Consider the following 17,574-nt stretch of genomic DNA (forward strand, 5'->3'; position numbering starts at 1 on the left):
TTTTTTTTTACAGTGTGGAACAGGCTAGCAAGTGTGCAGGTGTGCATCATATGAGAGGCCCCGCCTTACATTTTACGCCACAGATTTGGGGAAATTGGTCCGTGCGCAAAGCATTGTGGGGATTTTAAGGACGCAAAGTACCCATGTGCAGCCTCGAAATTACCCCCAAACCAAGGACGCGGCCTCGGTGGAATTCCAAGTATGCTGGAGATTGGAACAGTCCTTCGGCGGCACTCGATGATGTAGCATCCTTGAAATATTGGCTTGGAAGCCAGTTTCCTCGAGATTGAGAAACGGCCAGAGTCTGTAAAAAGACGATCCACAAGCAGAGATTTGAGATCCACAAGCAGAATTCTGAGATCATCCACAAGTGCATTTTTGGTCGACAAATACAAAATGGATTAACAAATGCCTGATCGAAAGTTGTAAATGTTAAAGAGACATTCAAAGATCTTTTTTTTATTTGTAAAAATATTTTTGCGTATTTGCAGATCCGTTTTACATTTGCAAATGTATTTGTGAGTTTTAGAATAATATATATTATATATTTTGATCATAATTATTGATGCATTTAAGTTGTATCAAAGCTTGTAAAGGTGCAGCTAATTTTAATGACTTTATATACTGCAGGGCAGCGCCATATAGATAGAATTCTATCTATATGGCGCTGCTGCAGGGTATAGCTTGTGAATATGAAGTTCTTATTTAAGTGTTGATTTATATTTGACATCATTAATCCAAATCTGCAAAGTAAAGGTATAAAATACATGTAGTGAAGTAAAAGTACACGATTTACCTCTGATTTGCAGTGGGGTAGAAGTAGCAAGAAAATGAAATAAAGTACCAATCCCTCAAAATTGTACTTATTTACTTTAGTAAATCGACTTAGTTACTGTACACTAATTACCATGTATGTATCCTATGTAAATAAATACACTACTTAATCTGCTCGTCCTTGTCAAAATTAAGCAGGGTCTACTTTTTTGAGCTAGTCAATTTTAAGGAGTCTTTATACTGTTTAAATAAGTAACAATGAGAAGGGGGATTTAAAGAAATGAATTACTAGATGGAAAATAATCATGTACATACATTATCAAATCAAGTTTTATTTATATAGCACATTTATAAACGATTTTTGGTCGAGCCAAATTGCTGTACATATAATAAAAATAGCCTACAGTAGAGATACTTTACAGCTAATACAACAGCATAGATTCTTCAGAATATCAGTATGAGAAAAACGAAACCCTTTATCCTTAGACCCTCACATCGTACAAGGAAAAACTTCCGGAGAAAACCCACGGTTTAAAGGGGAAAAAATGGGAGAAACCTGAGGGAGAGCAACGGAGGAGGGATCCCTCTCCCAGGACGGACACACGTGCAATAGATGCCGTGTGTAAATCGAAGAGATAATACATTTTACAACATAGGTAGTCCAAATGTTAGGAAATCCATGAGTCTCTGTAATAAGAAGATAAATCTACAAAGATGTCAACTACAATCCTGTGGGAGGCTTCAGTGAAGCCGCACGAGACCTATGCAGGCAGGACCGCAGAGACAGGTTTATCCACGACCCCATCACAATATTATTATAATAATAGAACACACTTATTACAGCTTTGTAATAAAAAACATTCATTTGGTTCATTTTAAGAATAACCTTCAAAGCAGTGTATTTTTCAGTTGTATGCTTAACTCATGTCTTACTTTTTAAAATTGATTTCTGATTATCAGCAATGTGTGTTGAAAGTAAATCCAACTTAATGTAAGTCTTTACAACATATGAAAATATTTTATGACTAAGACTAAATATGTCTGAAGTAACATTTAAGTATGCTCTTCCATTAAGACTTCATTTTTTCTTGACAGACAGATCCTGTGTATGCGGCAATGCCATGAATGACCACTGGGTGGCGCTTTCTACACGCTGAGTATGAACCTGCATGTTACGCAGCAGGTTACAGAGTTTGTTGCTGACTGAATGTTATACAACTTAACTTTGGGCAAACATTTAAAATAAGGAGTATGCTTAAGTGAAATAAATATTTGTTTAATACTTAACTGTCCTGGGGAGAGTGGGACTGTCTTCACGAAACAGATACATGCTGAAATAATATAGGATTGGCATTTCAGCATTCAATATTTTATCCGCAATTGACTGTTTACCTACAGGTCGTCATATATTATTCTTGGCGTGCCATAGGGTTAGTTGAGCATCTACAGTTTCCTTTGGCACAGGGGCTTTAAACTTTACACTTGCTTGTTGAATGGCATGTCAGTGTTTGGCATGTTTCAGTGTTTACCATCCGTTTGCAGGGCTAGTAGTCAGAGAGGCAGCAGTCACGGTGAGCCACGCCTATTGTCCATGTGCTTCATCCTCCAATCTATCCATCACCGCGCATCACACGCTCAGTATTTTGCATAAAAAGTGTATCAGTAGGGCAGCGCTCTCCCCGGCACATGCAGGGCTCACATGTAGCGTGGCTTTACTGAACTCATGCACGGTCGAATAAACGCATCACACTCCCCTCCGCTCCAGATCCCCGCCAATGAAAATGCACAAAAACGTGAAGGAGAGAGAGGGAGAGAAGGGAGTCCGCGAGATACAAAGAGTGAGCCAAATCCCACACTAACAGACACAAGTTGATCACTCTAAAAGGCGGTCACATTTCATATACTCACCTACAAACGTGATAGATATGGGTGTGTGTATCAGTGGGTGTGTATGTCATGCCTGACACTTAGCTCACGGATATGCTGATTTATCTTTTTTTTCTCATCGTGAGAATGTTTTAATCTTCGCTCGCGCAACACCATACTCGCTCGCGTCGAGGCGCAGTATCTCGAGAACAGAAGGCATCCAGGTATCTTTGAGAAGATCAGCCTGTTCAACTCACCTCTGCCAGACCTGAGCTGAGCACCAAGAGAGACACATCTCTACAACTTACTGGGAGACAACTTTACGCTCACTGGAAACATTTCCATCACTTCTTGATATTTGTAGCTGTATGGAGCAGGTGTTTTACGCAAAGCTGTTTTTTGACTTCCTCACCTGTCTTCAAAAGACTTTTGCTCCAGTATTGTGACTTTCAACTACATCTATTTTCAAGTCCGTTTGAAAGTGATAGCCATCTACAAGAGAAAATGGATAACAGCCCTGGTGGTGGTAAGTTTCACTTATCCATTATATAAGCAATTCTGAACTAAGATTGCGGAATTGGTTTGCAGCGTTTTCAATGATTTTGTTGCTATCAATCAATAGGGGAAAACTATTAAGATGTGTCTGACTCAATCTAAACCTGAAATAACAAATATTTAATAATAGGCCATAATGCAAAAAGGCATTATTTATTATTTGACTGAAATCTCTACATTGAATTTGTTGCCAAATACGGTATAATTATCAACCGTGTGCAATCTAAAGTGTAAATTATAATTATTGGTCAAACATTAGGTTCCAGAAATATAAGTTTAGCAGGTACTGACTCGTGCGATTTGGTCTTCGGGAATTATCATGTAAACTTTAATAAAAGTACCATGCAGGAGGACTCTACGCAAACTTTGCTTTTACTTTTTAACTCAGCGTTGCCCCAGTTAGAACACCATAAGGTTGTGGGAAGGCTGGCCACTTCCTGTTACTCTCCATGAAAACAAACTCACGTGGAGCGTTAGTGCACTGGCTCTCACTGTATAATAATCTTCCAGAGCCAGCACTTTATGTGCACTAACCCTTTATCACCTCACGTTGGAAAAAACAAAGAAAGTTTGGCGTAAAGGTCGTGTTTGTTTCTATTATCGGTGCCTGCAGGTTACATGATAACAGTGAAGATTATTAGACAGGGCTTTCTCGAGGTCAGCCAAAGGTGCACATGCTTTTTGCTACAAATTGCTAATTGATGGTGAATCATTTACAACAGCGATAGTCACGTTACAGTACAGGTGATGGACGCTCCCTGTAAGCAGGGTCATCATGTAACTCTAATCTGAGGGCAACACTAAACCCACTCACCGAGTTATGACTTTCTATTTATGTGGATAAAGTAGGTCAGTGTTTGTCACGGAACAAGCAATGCAGTTAAATGTGTAATCACATAGATGTAGTATTAGTCAGCCTATAAAGATGACTGCGTATACTGGTTTTACTGGTTTTGTGTGATTTTGAAGGATGTTATTTGTTGTTAAGGGGAAAATTGGTAATTTCAAGCTTTAATTTGATTGTCGATTGATTTATTTTATTGCTTATTTTCTATTTAACTGGCAGTGCATCTTTTATCTCTCCATACGTCTTTTGTTATTTTGTCTTCCTCTCAGCTTTCTAACTCTAAAAGAACACCTTGAACTGGTTTCCCTGAGCTTTAATGTAATTGGAATTCGCATGACTTGATTTTATCCATGGGGTCAGTGTGATCAGAGACAAAGCTAATAAACATTAAACTTGGCAAAAAATATGTCTGCAGTGGGGGGCTGTACCGATCATAAAGTCTAGAAGATGAAATGATTGTGTGCATGTGTGTATTGACACATAACCCCTTAAGGAGTTAATCCAATGTTTTTAAAGAAACTAAATCATTTAAATTACGCATTTGTAAATCCTCATTATGCAAGTTGCAACATACATCCTTGACATAAAGTGAAGAGATTAACTTAACTGTACTTTGATGTGACTGTCATTTAACAAGACAAGCCCCCTTAATCTCTCAAAGGCAAATACAGTATGGGACAATAATATCGATACTTTTTAACCAAAAATTACTTCCTGCGAAGCTTTTCTGAGTGGTACAGTTGACCATTTCCAATATTCTTATATAGGCCATTTACAATAATTAAATTAGTAATTAATTATCATTATAAAAGAGGGTTTTACGAAAACAACGTGTAGGCCGATATCAAACATAGGTATAGGCCATCATTTGGAAGAAATAACGTGATTATTAGAAAAGTAGGTGTTCATATTGCATTTCCTCAGAACTTAAACCTGGGTCTGGCCTGGCCGCATACTTCACATATTGTTCCTAACCTAGAAACAGCCAAGCTGACAGCACGCGCTGCTGATGCTGGTGCACACACCACCCCGTCACATAACATGCTGCTCTATTTAATGTGGCTCTTTAATTGCGAAGCGCCTGGCGGGCTGTAGAAGCTCGGGCTTCTGGCTGGAGCGCAGATTCGTGTCTTCCCAGAGAACACTCCGTCAAAATCCTCCTCACGTGGCTTCCCTCTCTGAGCCACGTGCGACGCGTGAGTTCCCCGGGCCCTCCCCCCCCCCGCCTCCCGCCACTTCCCCGCTCTCACGGACGTTTTTGTACGGATGCTGCCTGCGGCGATGGTGAGCCTGGTCAGTGGGTCAGCGATTCAATGCATTTGCTTTTCTCTCTCTCGTCACGTTTTCCCGCCACATGCGCCTTTTGCTTGTATCGAAGCCCCCCCCCCCCCCCCCCCCCCCTCTTGAAACAGAGCTCGCGGTGCGGTAAAAGCTGACTTGATTTTGACTCTGCAACATCTGTAGGCCTACCCATCGCGTCTTTTTAGATCGGATTAGGGTGGGTTTCAGCTGGAAATTGGAACGTGACTGCTGTTAAACACAACATCTCTCCTCTCATCCGCTTCCCTCGCCAACGATGCTGTAACAGATATTGGATTAGAAACATTAAGGCTGCATCCCTCATATCCTACAAAAGGATGTTTTTCAATCTATGTTAGCGTGTATGCCAGACATGAAGCAATTTCAGCCACAACAACTGTAAAACCCAGGGCATTAAGACTATAGATTTCAAATCATATCCTGGTGTTTATGTTTTATATCTCCTATCCCCTGTGATGCTCTGATAGCCTACAGTTCCTCATGGTCAGTGCATGAGCCAGAGTGTGTGATAGAGCATCAGAGATGCTGGAGGCACATACACAGAGTTCTAACAAGTTCCTGTGATATTGACCTACTTACACAAGCCTATGGAATATACTGCAAACACCAAGTAGTGCTCACCGTTTCGCTATTTTAAGTAGCACAACTCTTTATTGGCTTTTACATATAATACATATTAGTTATACACGTTACAAGGGCAACACTATATGGTCACCTTAACTGTGGGTCTTCTCATGTCCTACATTCATAAGTTGATTGAGTGAAAGTAAAAGATAAAGGACAAGCCTGTGCTCACCTCTCACGTTTCTCTGCCTCCCACCAGTCCAAGTCAGATTAGGGTTTGCATGGGTAGGCTAAACTTTACATGAGCATAAATAGATACATGTGAAACACTTGTATTTAGAAGCTGATTGATACTAAAGGCTGCCAATACTAAGAATATAAAGCAGGGCTGATGACAACTACAGCTTTCTTTGACTTCTTTAACCATATGTGGCAATGATGCTATGATCACAATATAACCACATTTATGAAGGGAGTGTGACATGTTTATATATTAACCTTTTGACTATGGCACTTGACACATGGAGATTTTATAGTATTTGTCTATTAGCTACTACTCGCGGATTGTAAAAGGGATTGTTCATTGACAGTGTTTACAGCAGGGCAGATATCCAGGTCATTCATAAATACTACTTACATGTGATTCAGGTGGACCTGCAATGTGTTTGGTTGCAGTGGGGGTTGGGCTATGTCTGAATGTAAACTCAGGAAGATTTGAGGCTCGGGTCTCCTGGTTCTTGCATGAGTCAACAAACCGCCAACACGTGCTGGGTGAGGGATTATCAAAACATAAGAGCTAAAACAAATACTTCCGCCAGCAACACACATACACACAGTGAGAGGTCTGCTGCACCTGTGCATGATTTAAAGGCTGAGTTAAACTAATGTATGATGACACGATTTTGGATGCAAAGTATTCTATAGGCTATTTGAATATTATCCATATTTCATCATGGAAGAAGTTTTACATTGAAACCATATTTGTTTGTATTATTTGGAATATTACCCATTATATCATTTGTCATTAAACGTCACTCTGCTGGACTCTACTGTACACTGAGTTGTTAGTATATTAATACACCAGTCCAGTACAGCTGAGACTTTTTCTCTGCAAAAACGTGACTCCCATTCTCCAATTGTTGGTGGTGCATGAACAGCAGTGGCTGAGATATGGTGCCACTTGACGCCCGGGGAGCTTCCCAGTCAGCTTGTGTTTGTAAACAACGATCTGACGTTTGGATTGTTGACGTGTATTTCAACACGAGACTGCGGATTTCAGTCAGAGCAGTAACCGTGTCAGCAGTCCATGCATGTGAGGCGGCGGTCAGGTGTCGTGCAGTTAGCTGGCGCAGGGCACGGTGCCAGAAGCACGAGGCTATTATTGGAACGGAGGAGGCAGCAGACCCTGCAGACACGTGAGGCCGCGTCTCAACTCATCCACAACGCATGACTACAAGACAGAGAGGGGGGGGGGGGGAAAGAACATTCCACATATACGGGTTCTTTATAAATAGCCTACTGCATGAGCATGACGCAGGAATTATTTACAAAAGGAGCCTTTCGTTGGTTCTCCTTCTAGAAGCCTGCATGCTTTGTTGCTGTGTTAACAGCAGTATTTTTAGCGCCTTACTGTATCCGCTTGAGCGCAGCATTATGCATCTGCTTGAGCGCAACATGCATATTGAACTCAGGACAAAGACACGGCAAATTATCAGAGCTGTTCACTTCTGCCCAGAACTTGCGCGACTTCAAATCACGTTAAAAGTTATATAGTTGCTTATTTAAAAAAAGAAATAGGGAGAGCCAAAGTAAAAATGTGTGATGTTGATTAAGCCATCACTTTCATATGGCATATACAAAATAATAATAATAATAATTATAATTATAATATAATATAATATTAATAATAATATTTCCAATATCTGGATAATTACATTATGTGCTTTAAGTCTAGAGCTTGAAATGATATTTTTGACCTGATCGCAAACTTTCAGCTCAGAGGTCTGAGATTCTGTCCCTTGTCTGCAGGCGTCATCTTGTACGCAGGGTCCTCCGGCAGCTCCAGCCCCAGCCCTGGAAGCCCCTCCAGTGGGTACCAGACCCAGTCCCCTTCTCCACACTCCCAGCCATCATCTCCTGAGGAGGTGGTCTTCACAGAGATTGGGGTTGTTAAACAAAGGGCAGCTTCATGCAGAACCTTATCCTCCAAACTGGTATTCCAGTTTCCACAGCTCCAAAGTGCTCCCCCAGCAGCAGCCACTCCACAGCATACGTTTGCACACCCCATTGCAGGAAAGAGGCCATGCGGGTTCACAGGAGCTTTCACAAGTAAGTGTTTCCTCACTGTTGTTTTGCATTCACATTTATACTTTAATCGATATTTTGCAGATGATCTAACAGTCTGTGAACTCTTCCTCAGAGACGGGTGGAATGGTCCTGCTTTGCAAAGTCTGTGGTGACATTGCATCTGGTTTCCACTATGGAGTTCATGCATGTGAAGGATGCAAGGTAAGACCCTGATAAGAAAAATCACATTGATTGATTCAACAATGTGTTCCTTTTCAGTGCACCAGTTTCATGTGATTTTATTTTTGTTTCAGGGTTTCTTCCGCCGCAGCATCCAGCAGAACATCAACTACAAGATGTGTGTGAAGAATGAGAGCTGTCTGATCATGCGCATGAACCGCAACCGGTGCCAGCACTGCCGCTTCAAGAAATGCCTCTCTGTTGGCATGTCAAGAGATGGTGAGACATCCTGACACATTTTTCATGAGAGAGGCCCTTGTGCAGTTGTGCCAAAATGCCACAGTGCCCTGATTAGCCAAAGCATAGGGGAATTAGGTGGCCTGAAAGAGGCAGAGTGCTGATATCTAGGCCTGTGTGAAAAATGTAATGCGGAAAGTCTTTTGAGGTTATCGTGCCAGTAGCTCAGCCACTAACTTAATCAGCAGACCTGCACCTGTCTTGCCTTTCTTTGTCACCGCACTGCCAAACACTACCATCTGGCCTTGTATCACTCTCTTAAGTTTCTGTGTGTCTTTCTCGTGCCTTTGCAGCATCCTCCCACAATTTTCTTACCTCTATGCTCTTGTTCAGAACAGTACCTCCCCCTCCACGTACCCACCATATTCCCTCAGCTCTCTTGCATCTCCCCTTCAGACAATGATTTATGAGAATAGGAGCCTTGGCGTCCCCAAAGCTATCTATCATCTGGAAAACTGCAGCAAACACAGGAATTATTTTAGGAAATTGGAACAGGGTCAACTTGATTACCTTGTGTGTGCCCATAGAACGTCTTACAGCAATTAATGAGGGACAACATTTTAGCAAGGGATGCACAAAACAGCCAATGCCTGATCAGGCATGATGCTCACATCAAGTAGTTTTAGATCTGATTGCTGAACTTTGATTGATGACATATCATTACAGATTAAGAATACAGCTGGGCTGACCTAGAAAAACAATACAGAATTAGGCCTATAGTGTACTCGCACACACTGACCTACTTGGTATAGTTTGCCTTCCTTCTTCCGTCTCAGTATGGTTTCTGCTTATCTCCACCCTCCAGCATCCGTCATTGCTTTATCAAGTAAACAGGTGGCTGTTATTTCTGCATGTGCTTGACACTTCTGGTGCACAGAGAATATAGGGTGTCATAATACGACTCAATAAGAAAACAGTTAGGTTGACCCTCATAGAGGCAAACTTGAAAATGCTAAATAACCACAACCTAGAAACCCATTTTTGCTCTGCTTCAATCATTACGAAAACAGGAAAACCGCATGCAACTGCCTGCAGCCCACAATAAATACTACACCCTGATTTCACACCACGCAGCTGTGTGACTTTAGCTCTGCAGCACAGGCAAATGGTTCAGTCTGTTGGCATAATGGCACATTATTCTTCCTCTAACCAAAGCATTATTTTATAAGTGAATCACCTCATTCAACTTAACACTGCAGTTTTATGTAAATGTCATATGTTTAACATAATGGGAGTAACAGTACATTGCTTTGTAATACAAATTATTTATGCAGAATAATCTTTTGCTACACTTCCAAAAAAATACACTGAAATCGTTCTGCAATCTTTAATCCACCAGCACAGAAACACTAACACACAGTGTTACCCATCAGCCTCTCACATCAGTCCTCTTCATGTTCTTAAAACATGTCTCTGCAACTTGTTTATGCTCTTCAAGCCCACCTCTCTCATCCTTCTCCCTATCACGATCTCAGTGCCGGTGACATCATGCTCACGTTGCCCCACTGCCCTACTTACAAAGGGAGGGAGGGAGCTTGAGAGGAAGGACACGGGTGGATAGAGGAGGATGAGGCAGATGGTAGCAGGGGATCTATAAATAGCCTCTCCAGCTGATGGTTACTGTGGGAAGGGGTTGAAGGGGGTGAAGAGAGGAAAGTTTTATCTCATAACTTGGGATGTGACTCTTTAGAATCTTCCACATGTTAGGGTGATTCTGTGGTCTGTGTATAGAGGTTTCATGGGTAACTGGTTCACCAAGCTTTAATCTATAGCCAGCCTCTTGATCTTTAAGAATGTGTCTAAGGTTTTGTTTGAGAACTTGTCAAAATGTCATGTTGTTACAATAGCTGAAAACTGATCTTTTCTCCCTGATTGTGTTTCACCAGCTGTGCGTTTTGGCCGCATCCCCAAAAGAGAGAAGCAGCGGCTCCTGGATGAGATGCAGAGCTACATGAATAGCCTGAATGAGTCAGCTGCCATGGAGATGGAATCCCCTTCAGTGAGGGAAACTGCCAGCTGCACAGAAGATGGCAGCTCAAAAGAGGCCATCGGGGAAATCTCCAGAGCCTATCGCGACATCTTCACCAGCAGCAACAGTGAAGAGAGACCAACCAAGAGCTCTAACATCTCCTCCAACACATGTCCCTTTTCTCAGGATGCCAGCTTTCCCCAAGTGTCCTCTCACCCCGCCTCCATCCAGAGTTATCAGTCTTACCCTGTTGTCCCTAATGACAACACATCCACATTCCACAATGTTGACAACAATCGTTCCTCCTACTCGGTTTCAACAAATCAGAATGAAGATCAGTCCAACAGTACAACCTCTCAAAGGGGCAGCTCTGCCAATCATAACAGTTTTCACAATGCAGGAAGCTCCCAAAACCAGCCCTCCTGCCCATGGAAATTAGCTTCAGGAGCTAAAGTGCTGGTAAGTGCAGAAAGCATATGATCAGATCATAACTCTTGTGATGCGTCTTATTTGATCAGCAACTTATTAATTGTTCTATTTATTTTGTCTTTTCTAAAGGCATGTCCCCTTAATGCGTGGCCTGTATCAGGGGCAGAGTGCACGAGTCAGCAGATATGGGAATCCTTCTCGCAGTGTTTTACTCCTGCTGTCAAGGAGGTGGTAGAGTTCGCCAAGGGCATCCCAGGGTTTCAAGAGCTTGGCCAACAAGACCAAGTCATGCTGCTCAAATCAGGAACTTTCCAGGTAAGGACATACATTTTTGATGATTAAGATGAAATATGTAAGGCATGTGGCTCCTTCTTTGCGAGTCCAAATGTTTGCTTAGTGTACGTTTTTGACTCAAACTCATCTTTTTGTTTCTTGTGTGTTTAGGTTTTGATGGTGAGGTTCTGCACCTTGTTCAATGCTGAGGAGCGTACAGTGACTTTCCTGAACGGCCAAACTTACCCACTGTCCACCCTGCGGGCCTTAGGCATGGGCACTCTGCTGGACGCAATGTTCGACTTCAGTGAGAAGTTGGGCTCCCTGGGGCTAGAGCCTGATGAAATGGCCCTCTTTATGGCTGTGGTGCTGGTGTCTGCAGGTGAGAGAGGCACACTATTTACATAATGAAAACAGTGACAAAGGAGTAAAATGTTATTAATGAACCAATAGTGTAGTAATTGTTTCTGTCAAACACTAACACTGACGCTCCTCTGTGCTCCTTAGATCGTTCTGGCATCTTGGACATGCAGGCTGTGGAGCAGCTTCAGGAGGGACTGATCCGTGCCCTACGGTCACTGATCACTCGCCGTCGCCCAGATGAGAACACCCTCTTCCCTAAACTCCTCCTGCGCTTGCCAGACCTGCGCACCCTCAACAATATGCACTCCGACAAACTACTGGCCTTTCACATTGACCCTTAAGCAGGCTGCTTGTTCACGGAGAACACAGACACAAACTGTTTTAGAGAAAAACATACAGAACACACACAATTAAAGATATTATCTTCCATGGACAGGACCTTCTAGAAAATTGAAGAAAAAGGATTTGTAAAACCTGAGGAGTGGTTTTCAAAGAATAATTGAAGGCAGTAACAAACCTTTTGATTCACTATTGATTATACTTACTCATGTATACACATAAACCTCAACACCTCTTGAAAGACATTGTCTCAGTAGAGAAATGTATGACCACGTAGATTTAGTATTGGTGTTTTGGAGAAATTATGTGGGCACTTGCTCAATATGTCCAGTGTCTAAGAATAAAGTTAACTTCTGTTTATTCCTTATGCTGTGCAGCTTCCATCACTAAGCAGTAGCTAAAAGACAGCACTCACTTAGGGAACATTAGGGCTGACGGACTTTGTATGTCTGTGGTTAAGGTAAAGGGAACCTGTACATAATACATAGTGAAAAGCGAAATATTAAAAGGTAAATATGTATCAATGTTTCACAAACATACCACCTGCATTACTCAAATGAGACTACTATTTTGGCACTTGTACACGACAGGATACATTCAGTCTCTTCCTTTTTTGACAAATCTTCCAGGCGCACCTCAAGTCTAAGTTTGACTCATTCATAAGTGAATGGCATGTTTTATTATTTCAAAAAAACATTGTATCCATGTCACTATATTGTATGACTGCTGGACTGGTCGAGACATGTCATGCATGTTTGGTTTTGTAGTTCCTTTGTTTATTTTTGATGCTGTAAATATTATATGACCCTAATGTCAAGGTATCAATGACTGATTTGATGTGATGGACCGGACAGATGAGTTTGGTGTAAAGATGAATGTACTGACCTTCCCGCAATAGGTTTGGGTTTGGCCATGCCAAGGGGGCTTTGCACAGGAGAATATGAGGTAGGGATTTTGACATGGCTTAGACGCACTGATGATGTAATCAACCAGCATAATCCCTGAAGTCACCAGCATTCACTCCAACGTTCACCCTTCCTCTGCCCCCAATGTTTGTCATACAAACACAAGAGATACTTTTTTGAGCAATCTTATTTGATTGGTCTTCTCACTGTTTGTTTGTTTGACTTTGGCTGATTGTACATTTTGTAAATAAGTATTCCTATATAGAAATTATATAATTATATAAAGATCAAATAATCTATTAAATCGGTTTTTGTGTCATTATTTGTATCCATTCAGGCAAAATGTAGTAAAGATGAAGTTAGAACCAGTTGTGGAAAGTACACTTATTCAACTATTTTACTATTTTAAGATCAATGTGCTGCTTTAATGCTGCTTTATTTTTTAGGACGAAAATGTTCAACTATTTACCGTAATACATTTATTTGATAGGCATAGTTACTATTTACTTTGCCTATGATACTATTAGGCCTACATTATAAACGTACACATTGTTAAGAGTAAGGATCAAATGACTGGTTGCCAATCTCGTTAACTTTAACGCTAACTTAAAACAAATACATCCAGCATTAGAGAAAGGTCCAAATAATAAATAGCCTACAAATGTGCAGTGTTTTGTTCTTTCTTCCTTCTTCTCCAGTTATTCATTTTACGGCCTCTCGTATTTATCTTGCAACCCTTTGGAGGAGTCTGACCTAAACTACATACTGTTAATATACTTTATTGTTAATACACCTTAATCAGCTTCGACAAAACAATTTTGCTTTCACACTGACACATCTGTAGTGACATTTAATACTGACATGTAACAGTACCAGTAACAGGGAACATTTTACTGCAGAAAAAGTTATTTCACTTTTGATATTTACCTAAGCAGGATTTTGGATGCAGAACTTTAATTTTAATAGATTAAGCACTTTTTAGGACTGTATGGATGGATATAAGAAATGAGTAGCCTCGTGCAACTAAAAGTGTGCTTTGGCATAAATGAAGTTAGACGTACCTTGTCATTATATTACATAATACCCTTTGTGTTGTTTGGGTGTGCATTGTAGGGTTACATAAACGGGTGTTTGCCTTGCTAGAAATCTAGGTCAGACATTGGCTAGTTCATTAGCATTAGCCTTTAGCATGCTGTAAGCCTACAGATGTAGTCTGTGTGCCTATTTCACAACATGTTCCGTTTTTTTTACAAATAACACTTACTTCACATAACGAACTACCTTTAGAGTTGATAGTTCTGAGAAAGTTGCAAAACAGGAGGTCTGGAAACATGAGAAAACGTGCTCCTACCTGCTGGAAAACAAAAGGTAAAGTAGTGATGCCATGCCACCTTGTGGTGAAATAAAATAACCCGGATCCCGGAAGTGAATAGCCTGTTTGCTACTCTTAGCATTCACCATTCATCACTTAGTAATGGTTAATGTACGCTGTTTACTAATATGGGACCGACGTCAAACGGCACGGTAGGATATACCATAAAGAATATAACAATATATCAAAAACATGGTAGGTTAGTTCCGCAAGTTGTAATGGTATCTCAACGTCTGCAGCAGGTTAGCATGTAGGCTAGCGTTACCATAATAATAAAAGCATTTCGACAGGGTAAATTCAACGTGTTAAAGTAAACAAAACGACATTTTGTCACATGTCTGACTTTCCGTCATTGATGCAGGTAACGAAATACACCCCTACTATGTCTAGCTAATATCGTATTTGTTGTGTTGTTAACAAAATGTTCTAAAGCAAAAGCTTATTAGCAAAGTCAGCAGCGAATTACCACGACTGATTACAGATTCAGTGGCAACGTAAACGCTCTAATTTCTGTCCTTTAATCTCTGTTCTCCTGTCTCTCCACAGTTGCTGAAAAATAGAAAGAAGAGAGTTGAAAACACCCCAATACGTCAGGTTTGAGCCCAAGTGGGTGCAGTTTTTCACACCATGTTGGTGACAGCATATCTTGCCATCATTTTCCTGCTTGCCCTGTGTGTTGTCCTGGAGCTCACAGCACGCCGCCTCACCCCACCTCAGTCTGCTCCTACTGCTGTAGCCAACCCGGCGTTCCGTCGCTTCCAGAGTATATTCCTGAGGGCATACCTTTTGGCTTTGTGGGCAGACTGGCTCCAGGGTCCTTACCTCTACAAACTGTACCGCCACTACAGCTTCCTGGAATCCCAAATAGCGATCTTATATGTGTGTGGACTGGCCTCCTGTGTTCTGTTTGCCCCTTTTTCAGGCTGGCTCCCTCAAGTCTTGGGCCGCAGACAGACATGTCTTCTCTTCTGCGTATCATACTCTGCTTGTTGTCTCACCAAGCTGTCCAGAGACTACTTTGTTTTGATTGTGGGTCGGATCCTGGGGGGTCTGTCCACATCCCTGCTCACTACCACATTTGAATCCTGGTACGTGCACCGTCATGTAGAAGTACATGATTTTCCCAAGGAGTGGATCCCCAGTACCTTCACCAAAGCTGCTACATGGAATCATGGTCTCGCCGTGGGAGCAGGGCTGGTGGCTAACTTGCTGGCTGAGTGGCTCCACTTGGGGCCGGTGGCTCCCTTTCTCCTGGCTGTCCCCTGCTTGGCGTGCTGTGGCTGGGTGGTGCTAACAAACTGGGGCAAGGAAGAGGCTGAAGAAGGTCTTGAAGGGGAAAAACAGAAACTGCCTCTTGGCACTCCAAATGCAGGGGTAGCCCGTTTGTCTGCAAGGGCCCGATTCTCACGCAGCTGCCATGATGGGTTGCGCTGCCTGCTCTCAGACAGGAGAGTCATGCTCTTAGGTGGAGTGCAGGCTCTGTTTGAAAGTGTCCTCTACATTTTTGTTTTTCTGTGGACCCCAGTTCTGGACCCCCATGGGCCCCCTTTGGGAATCGTTTTTTCTTGCCTGATGGCTGCAAGTATGGCTGGCTCCTTGCTCTACCGCCTGGCCACCTCCACCCGTTACCGCCTGCAGCCGGGCCACGTTCTCTGCCTGGCTGTGTTGATGGCCTTCTTCTCTCTCTTTATGTTGACCTTTTCCACCACCCCTGGTCAACCTAGGCCACGTGAATCCTTTCTGGCCTTCCTGCTGCTGGAGCTGGCCAGTGGGCTCTACTTCCCTGCAGTCAGCTTTCTCCACGGCAGGGTGATCCCAGAGGAAAAGAGGCAGAGTGTGCTGGCCTGGTTCCGGCTCCCTCTCCACCTGCTGGCCTGCTTCGGACTGCTGGCTCTTCATGGGGAGACGGAAGGAACAGGTGGAGGGGAGGAGGGGAGCGGCACCAGACACATGTTTGGAGGATGTGCTGTTATGATGCTGGCTGCTTTCATGGCTGTCGTCAGTCTGTTCACTCTGGGTAGAAATGACACAGATCTGAGACTGGAGGGAACCAGAGGGGAGGGGGAGATGGAAAACATATTAAATTATGATTGACTGGTTTTATATAAAATGTGCCAGTTTTATGTGACTAAAAGTAGAGAACTTGTGTGTTTCACTTAAAAAGTCATAAAACAATATTTTGCCAAATTACAGCGGAGGAAATCAATGTCTAAAGGGGATATTTTGCTAAATTGAAATACATTTTCATTTTTAGATGTTGCCTTATTACTGTTTTTGTTGTTATTTTTTGGGAGATCATTTTACATATCCTGTCTGTGTATGTATGCTTTGCGAACATGGCCGTATCAATTTTAATTTGTCAAGTAAACTGTTGGAATATCTTAAAACTTCTATCATTCCTTAACAAGATATCATGTCATTGCATCATTGTCACCATCTATAGGGAACAGACATGAGATACTTTACAGAGAGCTCAATAGAAATCCAAAGGAATGTCATGACTAGCATGTTAGTTCTTCCAATATTTCTGTATGTGGTTTTTTCCAACATCTTTTTATTTTTATTGAAAAGGAATCTCAAGTTGATCCAAGTTTGAATGTTTCTTCTGCACCATCAGAATATCTTCTCTCTGCATTACCTTTACAGTTCTCTGCTCTTTACACTCTGAAATAAAGGTATGCATATTGTACATAATGAAAATGTATTAGTTGATTCAACTGGAAATATTATCTACTATTTCGTAAAATGTTAAGAATTCATAATATTTATTCAGTATAAAATGAATCCAAAATTGGAAGTACCAAATGTCTACTTGTATATTTATGTTATAGTAAATGCTGCCCTAGTTATTTGAAACTTGTTTTTGCTTCAATTCATTAAACAAATGCTCTTTAGCATAAAAGTCTAATTTGGCACCAATCATTTGAACAAATATAAAACATTTATTATAGTGGAAAAAAAATGAAAGTGAGCTGTAAATTGTTGATCTATACTTAAAAAGAAGCCACTTGTTTTGTTATTCAAATGCAACAGTCCTTTTTACATTTACTGAAAAACATTTAAACCTATTTCACTTTCTCTTAGTTGATTCTGCAGGCCATTCTTCCAGAAATATCTGGATTTCACTCATTACGCACCATGCAGGCATCCATCCTCCCCTTTTTCCCTTCTACATTGGTACAGTCCCAGCTTTTCTCTATGATGCAGCTTCACCTGGATGCAGCTAGAACATCCA

General features: G+C 41.6%; 2 protein-coding genes across 5 annotated transcripts; both read left to right on the top strand.

Moving 5' to 3' along the window:
• Positions 1-1,960: 1,960 nt before the first annotated feature.
• nr1d4a (nuclear receptor subfamily 1, group D, member 4a) lies at positions 1,961-13,271 on the top strand. Of its 2 annotated transcripts, none has more exons than XM_079675371.1 (8): positions 1,961-3,166; positions 7,955-8,254; positions 8,346-8,434; positions 8,527-8,671; positions 10,576-11,117; positions 11,217-11,402; positions 11,532-11,742; positions 11,868-13,271. In XM_079675371.1, the coding sequence occupies exons 1-8, from the start codon at positions 3,145-3,147 to the stop codon at positions 12,062-12,064; spliced, it is 1,692 nt and encodes a 563-aa protein (XP_079531497.1). In that variant the 5' UTR covers positions 1,961-3,144; the 3' UTR covers positions 12,065-13,271. The 2 variants fall into 2 exon arrangements, with proteins under 2 accessions (XP_079531497.1, XP_079531496.1); XM_079675370.1 differs by lacking the exon at positions 1,961-3,166 and adding an exon at positions 5,449-7,341.
• A 552-nt stretch (positions 13,272-13,823) lies between these two features.
• On the top strand, positions 13,824-17,247 carry mfsd5 (major facilitator superfamily domain containing 5). 3 transcript variants are annotated; one of them, XM_079674882.1, is made up of 2 exons: positions 13,824-14,534; positions 14,886-17,247. In XM_079674882.1, exon 2 carries the CDS (start codon positions 14,967-14,969, stop codon positions 16,431-16,433), a length of 1,467 nt encoding a protein of 488 aa, XP_079531008.1. In that variant the 5' UTR covers positions 13,824-14,534; positions 14,886-14,966; the 3' UTR covers positions 16,434-17,247. The 3 variants fall into 3 exon arrangements, with proteins under 3 accessions (XP_079531008.1, XP_079531007.1, XP_079531009.1); XM_079674881.1 differs by having other exon boundaries at positions 13,826-14,491; XM_079674883.1 differs by lacking the exon at positions 13,824-14,534 and adding an exon at positions 14,545-14,700.
• The last annotated feature ends 327 nt before the right edge of the window (positions 17,248-17,574 follow it).

The sequence above is a fragment of the Notothenia rossii genome (genome assembly GCF_949606895.1).
Source record: "Notothenia rossii genome assembly, chromosome: 4".
Classification (NCBI taxonomy): domain Eukaryota; kingdom Metazoa; phylum Chordata; class Actinopteri; order Perciformes; family Nototheniidae; genus Notothenia; species Notothenia rossii.

What these genes read in the sequence shown, in the direction of transcription:
- nr1d4a (XM_079675370.1), top strand. Translation starts at nt 7,233, where the DNA reads ATGCATGTGAGGCGGCGGTCAGGTGTCGTGCAGTTAGCTGGCGCAGGG. An exon ending in GCAGCAGACCCTGCAGACAC is followed by an intron (nt 7,342 to 7,954) that starts GTGAGGCCGCGT and finishes CCTTGTCTGCAG; the next exon opens with GCGTCATCTTGTACGCAGGG. An exon ending in ATGCATGTGAAGGATGCAAG is followed by an intron (nt 8,435 to 8,526) that starts GTAAGACCCTGA and finishes TTTTTGTTTCAG; the next exon opens with GGTTTCTTCCGCCGCAGCAT.
- mfsd5 (XM_079674882.1), top strand. Translation starts at nt 14,967, where the DNA reads ATGTTGGTGACAGCATATCTTGCCATCATTTTCCTGCTTGCCCTGTGT.